At 42.4% G+C, this 9,293-nt stretch overlaps 1 protein-coding gene across 1 annotated transcript; it reads right to left on the reverse strand.

Moving 5' to 3' along the window:
* Positions 1 to 4,248: 4,248 nt before the first annotated feature.
* LOC109767623 (uncharacterized) lies at positions 4,249 to 8,918 on the reverse strand. Its single transcript, XM_020326365.4, has 7 exons — positions 8,565 to 8,918; positions 7,169 to 7,825; positions 6,078 to 6,985; positions 5,921 to 5,996; positions 5,469 to 5,821; positions 4,776 to 4,874; positions 4,249 to 4,685 (listed from the first exon to the last, which is right to left on the reverse strand). The coding sequence occupies exons 2-7, from the start codon at positions 7,743 to 7,745 to the stop codon at positions 4,533 to 4,535; spliced, it is 2,166 nt and encodes a 721-aa protein (XP_020181954.1). The 5' UTR covers positions 7,746 to 7,825; positions 8,565 to 8,918; the 3' UTR covers positions 4,249 to 4,532.
* Positions 8,919 to 9,293: the final 375 nt, after the last annotated feature.

Genomic DNA, 9,293 nt, shown 5'->3' on the forward strand with positions numbered 1-9,293 from the left:
ACTAGGAGTGGAAGAGGGGAAGAGGTGGAGGGGAGGAAGGAAGGGGGGCGCCGCCCCCCCTCTCCTTGTCCTATTCGGACTGGGGGGGAAGGGGGGCGCGGCCCTGCCCTAGCCTCCTCTCCTCTCTTCCACCTAGGCCCACTAAGGCCCATTAAGTTACCGGGGGGTTCCGGTAACCTCCTGGTACTCCGGAAAAATCCCGATTTCACCCGAAACACTTCCAATGTCCAAACATAGGCTTCCAATATATCAATCTTTATGTCTCGACCATTTCGAGACTCCTCGTCATGTCCGTGATCACATCCGGGACTCCGAACAACCTTCGGTACATCAAAACATATAAACTCATAATATAACTGTCATCGTAACTTTAAGCGTGCGGACCCTACGGGTTCGAGAACTATGTAGACATGACCGAGACACCTCTCCGGTCAATAACCAATAGCGGAACCTGGATGCTCATATTGGTTCCCACATATTCTACGAAGATCTTTATCGGTCAGACCGCATAACAACATACGTTGTTCCCTTTGTCATCGGTATGTTACTTGCCCGAGATTCGATCGTCAGTATCTCGATACCTAGTTCAATCTCGTTACCGGCAAGTCTCTTTACTCGTTCCGTAATACATCATCCCGCAACTAACTCATTAGTCACAATGCTTGCAAGGCTTATAGTGATGTGCATTACCGAGTGGGCCCAGAGATACCTCTCCGACAATCGGAGTGACAAATCCTAATCTCAAAATACGCCAACCCAACAAGTACCTTTGGAGACACCTGTAGAGCACCTTTATAATCACCCAGTTACGTTGTGACGTTTGGTAGCACACAAAGTGTTCCTCCGGTAAACGGGAGTTGCATAATCTCATAGTCATAGGAACATGTATAAGTCTTGAAGAAAGCAATAGCAACATACTAAACGATCGAGGGCTAAGCTAACGGAATGGGTCAAGTCAATCACGTCATTCTCCTAATGAGGTGATCCCGTTAATCAAATGACAACTCATGTCTATGGCTAGGAAACATAACCATCTTTGATTAACGAGCTAGTCAAGTAGAGGCATACTAGTGACACTCTGTTTGTCTATGTATTCACAAATGTATTATGTTTCCGGTTAATACAATTCTAGCATGAATAATAAACATTTATCATGATATAAGGAAATAAATAATACTTTATTATTGCCTCTAGGGCATATTTCCTTCACTAGCGGCAATAATAAAGTTGTTATTTATATTTCCTTATATCATGATAAATGTTTATTATTCATGCTAGAATTGTATTAACCAGAAACTTAGTACATGTGTGAATACATAGACAAACAGAGTGTCCCTAGTGTGCCTCTACTTGACTAGCTTGTTAATCAAAGATGGTTAAGTTTCCTAGCCATAGACATGAGTTGTCATTTGATGAACGGGATCACATCATTAGAGAATGATGTGATGGACAAGACACATTCGTTAGCTTAGTACTATGATCATTTAGTTTATTGCTATTGCTTTCTTCATGACTTATACATGTTCCTATGACTATGAGATTATGCAACTCCCGGATACCGGAGGAACACTTAGTGTGCTATCAAACGTCACAACGTAACTAGGTGATTATAAAGATGCTCTATAGGTGTCTCCGATGGTATCTGTTGAGTTGGCATAGATCGAGATTAGGATTTGTCACTCCGAATGTCGGAGAGGTATCTCTGGGTCATCTCGGTAATGCACATCACTATAAGCCTTGCAAGCAATGTGACTAATGAGTTAGTTGCGGGATGATGCATTACGGAACGAGTAAAGAGACTTGCCGGTAACGAGATTGACCTAGGTATGAGGATACCGACGATTGAATCTCGGGCAAGTAACATACCGATGACAAAGGAAACAACATATGTTGTTATGCGGTTTGACCGATAAAGATCTTCGTAGAATATGTAGGAGCCAATATGAGCATCCTGGTTCCGCTATTGGTTATTGACCGGAGATATGTCTCGGTCATGTCTACATAGTTCTCGAACCCGTAGGGTCCGCACGCTTAACGTTCGATGATGATTGGTATTATGAGTTTATGTGATATGATGTACCGAAGGTTGTTCGGAGTCCCGGATGAGATCACGGACATGACGAGGAGTCTCGAAATGGTCGAGACATAAAGATTGATATATTGGACCATGTTGTTCGGACATCGGAAATGTTCCGGAGAGTTTCGGATAAAACCGGAGTGCCGGAAGGGGTTACCGGGAGAACTAATGGGCCTTAGTGGGAAGAGAGGAAGGGCCAGGAGGGGCTGGCCGCCCCCCCCCCCTCCTTGGGTCCGAATTGGACTAGGGGAAGGGGGCAGCGCCCCCCTTTCCTTCCCTTCCCCCTCTTCCTTCCTTTCCCCTCTCTCCCTCTTGGTGGATTCCTACTAGGACTTGGAGTCGTAGTAGGATTCCCCTCTTGGGGCGCGCCATAGGGGTCGGCCGGCCCTCCCCTCCTCCCTCCTTTATATACGGGGGAGGGGGGCACCCCATAGACAGACAAGTTGATCTTTAGCCGTGTGCGGTGCCCCCCTCCACAGTTTTCCATCTCGGTCATATCGTCGTAGTGCTTAGGCGAAGCCCCGCGCCGGTAACTTCATCATCACCGTCACCACGCCGTCCTGCTGACGAAACTCTCCCTCGGCCTCAGCTGGATCTAGAGTTCGAGGGACATCACCGAGCTGAACGTGTGCAGATCGCGGAGGTGCCGTGCGTTCGGTACTTGATCGGTTGGACCGCGAAGACGTTCGACTACATCAACCGCGTTACTAAATGCTTCCGCTTTCGGTCTACGAGGGTACGTGGACACACTCTCTCCGCTCGTTGCTATGCTTCTCCTAGATAGATCTTGCGTGGTCGTAGGCAAATTTTTTAAAATACTACGTTCCCCAACACATAACACCAGACCCCAAGGGATGGCCTTCCGCCACCGACGCCGCTATAGCTATGTGCAACACCACCAACACAAAAGGCAGGAAGAAGACCACATTACCACAATACCAACACGAGGACACGCAAAGCCCCCGCCCAGATCCGAAGGACCCGACACGGCAGAAACACCGACTACAAGATCCAACACCGATAGCCAAGAGAATGACTGCTCAATGGGAGATTTGTAGGAAATTGTTTCGTCCTGCCTTCGCCACCACTAGAGCTGAAGTCATATACAACCAAAATTCTATCTAAGACACCTAGACTATTGTGCAACCGTGGAAACAAGCTTTCATGGCTCCCCTTCCTCCCACCGCCGCCTAGGAAACTTTTTCGTCCTGCCTTCGCCACCACCAAAGCGTAAGTCATGGACAACCAAAATTCTAACTAAGATACCTAGACTATTGAGCGCCCACGAAAACAAGCTATCATGGTTCCCCTCCCGCATGGCGTCGCCGGCGCATGCGACAGTGGCGAGGGAACCATAATGGCACTGAAATATGGGGTGTGTGCTTGCTCCTCTCGTTGGGTCTCCTCTAGGTGCTACACATAGGGTTTGTTTATGTCCAGGTTGACTGGTTTTCTTACAGTCTTTTTTTTTGCGAATAATGGTTTTCTTACATTCAAATCAACCCAGAAAATAAAATCCAATTTTAATTCAGTGAAAAGTGTATCTTGCAATTTTTCATATACATTTCTAGAAAAAATTGGAAGTTGCACTTTTATTACTAAACTAAAGTATCACTTTTCAAAGTTGATTGAGACTGAGAATCAAAAATCTCACTCAACTCAGAATTAGGAAAATCCTTACACATATTCACACATGTGATTGTTTTTTTATTAAATATGAAAAAAAAATAACTTAGTATGTCTATTTTCTTTTCTTTTACATTTACATGGGTGAATAACTTACTACCCCTGCACAGTTAGTTATCATCATCAATACCGTTAAGAATTAATTAACTCTAATCACAAAAAAAGAATTAATTAACTCTGGTTAATTAGCGATAACTCATGTTTTCCCTCTAACCACTGGCTGTCACAATTTAGATCCCACAACTTTATGAAGTGCCTTTTGAATTCAACGAGCTAGTCAGAACAATACTTTTACAGATAAAGTATACAAGAAACAAGGTTACGGCCTGAGCAACCGGTATTTCTACTCTCAGCCCAAGACCACTCTTGTTGAATGATGAACGATTGACCCCCTGTAGTGCGCACCAGCAATTCAAAAACAGTGTCATGGCTAAAACAGAGGAATCCACAAACATAGTGTCATGGCTAGAACAGAGGAATCCACATGGCTAAACAATCAGTTGTACAATCAAATTGCAGAAGTTGATTCTTGTCTACAAATTACAGCAAGTGGAGCTTTGATGGAACAGTTTCAGAAGCCACTTCATATGGACTCTAGCATCTAAACATACAGCGGGAGGGAAACATTCCCCAGTTACTTGGTTCCCGACTAGGGCCGCCTATCTCTCTTTTGAAAAAAATAAAAACAGGGCCATCTTGTTTGATTCTTCATTGTCAAAGATCAACTTATTACGACAAAATTGCCTGATGCAATCAGCCCAAATAATGTTTATGACTCACCCTCGCATGCAGAAGGGGAGGTCTGTACATCACTAAACACATTAACATAGCAGAGCGTTCCTCCAGCTTCATCCGCGAACGTTATCTTCCTACGTTTCCTCGGCAATTCTGGATGCGAAGCAGCCTTCTTTCCCTCTAGTGTCTGTCATTAAGATTTTAACAATGTAAGCTGATAGTTCAGAAAACACTTCAATACTATGTATTAAACAATCTTAAAAGCAGAGATACCAACCAATATTTTACAAAAACGATTGCAATCTTTGTTCATTATTGTCAACCATTTCCTTGTAGTTCTCTCCACCTTTAATGCGTCCTCGGATGCTGCTCTCATCTGTGAATGATAATCGTAAGATATCAGTCAAATATCTGACCAGACTAGAGTTGGGCCTCATCTACTCATCAAGCAGCTGTGAACTTCAGACAGTAATTCATGATCTTACAATATCTTAAGCTCTGATAAGCTAAACAAGTCCCACCTAATTCAGAGGGAAAAAGGTAGAATTGCGCTAATTAATGCACAGACAGGAGAAAGCACATATTAAGTAGGAGTAAATCAATAATTGATAAGGCGTGTGATCTTTTCAGTTCAAACATATGGTTTACATGAGAACCACAAATGTAAATCAATAGTAATTCTGCTGTACAAGAAACTAACTTTGTACAGATCATAGCATCAAATTACTAGTAACAGAAGGAGCTTTAGCCTTATATTATGTACTATTATACATAGAAGCAGCTGACAGGAAAAAACAGAGGAACACAGAAGACAAATCTTAAATACATCTTTTTGTGCTCCGAAGTCAATATATGGTGTAACTTCATCAAACAACAATTTTTTGTGTTATTTTGTTGTATCATCAATCAGTTGCACAGCAGTAAAATCAAATGAGCTCACAGGTAACTGTTATATTTAATAATATCTCACCTCGGCAGTGTTAAAATTGGGAAGCAAAGAATGTGCTTCTGACGACAAATTTTCGTCCACTAAACTTCTCATGTGCTTCAAGCTCCTGATAAGATTTGCTGCAATGCTCTCCATATCATGCATCTGCCTTTGTGAAAACTCAACAGCTTTCTCAGTGTCCAAAAGAACAGATGAACTTATCAGCTCAGGAGATGGGGATTCAGTTGACTTAAGAACTCCTTTGCTTGTAAAGGAGATAGAAGTTCTGCTCTTAAGTTTCCTGTCTGTGGTTAATATAGATCGGTATTGCTTGTTTGTTGTCTGAGGTAATGATTGATTACTTGCATCACAATCTTCAAGATTAATCTTTCTCTCTGAAATCAGCAATGGTAACATGAACAATAAGAAATACTATAATAATTAACCACTTTGCTAAAAAAAACAAAACACTACAGATGGCATAGATTGCTTACCAAGCCTTTGGACTCCACACAAATCAATACCAGCCAAAGCATTGCAAAACTTCTCCTGAGAAGTTGGTGACATAATCTGAAGAAAATAGAAGGATAGTTTGATGAGAAACTAGTTCATAACTATTCTTTGAAACTTGATTTAAAGAGCTCTGCAGACCTTTCTCTGGGACAACAGTTTTTTTGGAGTATGATCTTCAATTGATCCTTCGTCAATGAAAAAATCAGACGCCCTAGTTTGCCCATTAGAAATTTCTTGTGTTTCTTCAGGATTAGAGGAGCTATCTGATATTGCATGTCCAGTTTTGCCCATGTTAACACAAGCCTGGAATAACTTTTGTTGAACAACATATGCTTCTCTTGATTCTTGATCATTAACAGATCTACAAATGTCAACATTCACTGTACCACTTAAGTGATTCATATCCTTTGACGACCCCTCCATGTTGGCAAGTAAGAGGTGACCATTATGTGAAACTTCTGTTGGAGTCACAGCAGTATCTGGAACTCCGACAGAAGCTTTTGTTTCAAAACACTTCCGCTGCACATTATTATTCATAGCACCATAAACTATATTTTCTAGCCGCCCATCTTGAGTGTCAAAATTGGCAGTATGAGCCAAATCAAGAGTCTTATCAAAAGCAAAATTGTAGCCTGTGGCTGCTTGTTCAACATTCATATGCGGTAATATATCCTTTGTTTTCACACCATGGCAGACTAGTGAATCTAATTGACCCTCCACCAGCATCTGCACAACCTCCTCATGCGAAGTGCAAATCCTGTCTGTGCTTCCACATAAATCAGGTTGGATGACCACCGATGTGCACCTCACATCTGTGTAATTACTTGTATCATCTAAAGATTTATGATGGTTGCTCACTTCATCAATGGGACCTAGTGAAGAAAAATTGTTATTAGTCTTTTTCCGTTCCACACTGTCATACAAATGCGCTTTGGCTTCAGAAACATCTGCTTCAGTTGGTTGGGTGATGAAACCAGGCTGCTGTCCACAGTTATCTTCGATGGGAAACTGATGCAGCACAACAGATGAATGGTCACAGGTGTGTTCTGCAAGTACAGAACAAAAACAATATATATCAATGTTTATGAAAAAGCGATCCAAAAAAGGCAAACTTCAAGAAAAAAGTACTAGCTGAATGACAGAAGTCGCTGTGAGGATTGATCTTCAATATTGAGATAACAAAGAACTGGAATATAAGAATTGTATTTTGTTTGGCTAACAATACTCACCAATAGCAATTCTCGAGTGCTCTTGATCTACAGCTCTTCTTTCAAGCTTCTGTGTCACTAAGTCATGCAGTTTTGACTCGAATAGGGAAGTTTGTACAAGACTAATTTCATCTCTCTTTGTTGATGTATCTAGTTTTGTAGCATGTGGAGAAGATGATGTATCCGTCTTTCTTTTCGCCTTAGAAGGGGGTATCTTTTCTTTCTTCTGTTTCAAAGCAATAAGAGGCTCATCAAGATCAACTTCCTCGTTTGATCTTTCAATCCCAAGACCCCCACACTGAGACTGATCCTTAGTGCCAGATCCTTCAGAAATAGTTTTTGGAGCCTTCTTATTCTTAACTTTAAACCGAGTTCTTCGATCCTTGCGAGACACACTGCGAGAATCTTCTTCATCGGAACTATCATCAACCGAAGCAACATTAAGTTCTGAGGGTGAAGGAGAGGCAACTTCTTCAGAATCAGTTATCTCAGTCTCGGAATCTTCTTCATAATCATCATTGTATATTACACGGGTGTTCTTGCATCTTTCAGATCTTCTGAGAGTCGAAACTATTTTGTGAGCCAAATCTACAGACATTGTGGCCAAATGACAGTCTACAGATTGAGTGCCTTATTTGCAGCCAAATCTAGTCAGAGAAGTGAAGGTTAAAAGGATCCCTGCAGACATGAAAACAACAGCTGTTATAATCAAGTAAATGTTGCATAAAAGCATCAATATCTTCACTAGAAATGAAGTCATCTTTGAGAAACAGACACCACATTATGATATTCATGCAAGCATCTTTTATACCTGAAGCATCACAATATGTTTGAGAACATTGCAATTAGCTTGTGTGTTCTTCGTAAGAGAGCAGAAGAAGAAGAAATAGCTTAACACAACATTAAAAAAAAACAGAACATACAAGTAAAATCTTGTACTACAAATAAACTGTGCTTCCAGTGGGGGGGATGAGTTGAGAACATGGAACAGACAATTTATATAGAAATGGACAAAGTTGCAGCCGTTTATTATCAAAAATCACGAATTCCCCTGTGGTCGTCAAGAGGGAAATCCATCAAATTTGCAGCATCAATCTTACAAGTAGAAAACAGTCAATAATCACGAATTCCTCGACAAGCCGCCCTGCTCTGAGCTAAGAAGTGTGCCTCCAGAGCCTGCTGTCAGTCCATGACCCACCCACCCACCCACCCGCCTAGAGTGCTTGCTACGTACTCGCTCCCTCCCTACGTACTAAAGTTAGTACAAAGTTGAGTCATCTAATCTATTTTGGAACGGAGGGAGCAGTACTAACTATGGCAGATTGAGAGTCAACGCAGCCCACACACAGATCTGCTACGATTCATTTCATCGGCCTGAGACGCGAAAAATAAACACAGATCTGGACCCTGCCGGTACCTGAACCTGAAGAACCCCCGGTCCCGGGTAAATCGAGGAAAAAGCCGCGGGACGGCCGGTGACGAACTGGAAGAGGGCGACCGCCCGCTCCGTCAGGGGAGGCGCTGACCTTGAGGTTGAGGAGGGAGGGACGGAGGGAGCGGCGGCGGCGGCGAGCGGAGATCTCGGTGTCGGAACTGGAACCCTACTCTGCTTCTCGACTCCCGATATCGGCGTATGTATGAGGAGGATGCCTGGCGCGGAGGGAGGCAGAGCGAGGGAAAGTTGGCGCCAGGAGGAGAGGGGGTTTGGTGTTCGCTGGCGGGAAAGGGGAGCAAAATTTTGTGGCGGCTGGCGGCAGCGGCGCGCTTCGACACGGTTTTTTGGACTTTGGCGGAGAGAGACGTGGAGGGGGGAGGAGGAGAGCGCCCGCCGGGCTACACGTCAGCCCAACTCACTGACTTTGGGCCGGTTCTGCATTTATATTTATATGGTTTTAACAAGTTATCTTCTTTTTTCTTTTTCTCCGACACATGTCCACGTTTTTTATATGCATTATACAGTTTTCATACATATCAGAAAAAATCAATTATACATTTTTTATTTAAAAAAATACGTGATTATCATTTTTTTAATATCTACATTTTTAATATACATTTTACATTTTCTTATACATATAAAACATTTTTATATACATTGAGAATTTTTAAATACCTGAATAACATTTTTCGAATATTGTTTTGAACTTTT

Source organism: Aegilops tauschii, chromosome 2, assembly GCF_002575655.3.
Source record: "Aegilops tauschii subsp. strangulata cultivar AL8/78 chromosome 2, Aet v6.0, whole genome shotgun sequence".
In the NCBI taxonomy this organism is placed as follows: Eukaryota; Viridiplantae; Streptophyta; class Magnoliopsida; order Poales; family Poaceae; genus Aegilops; species Aegilops tauschii.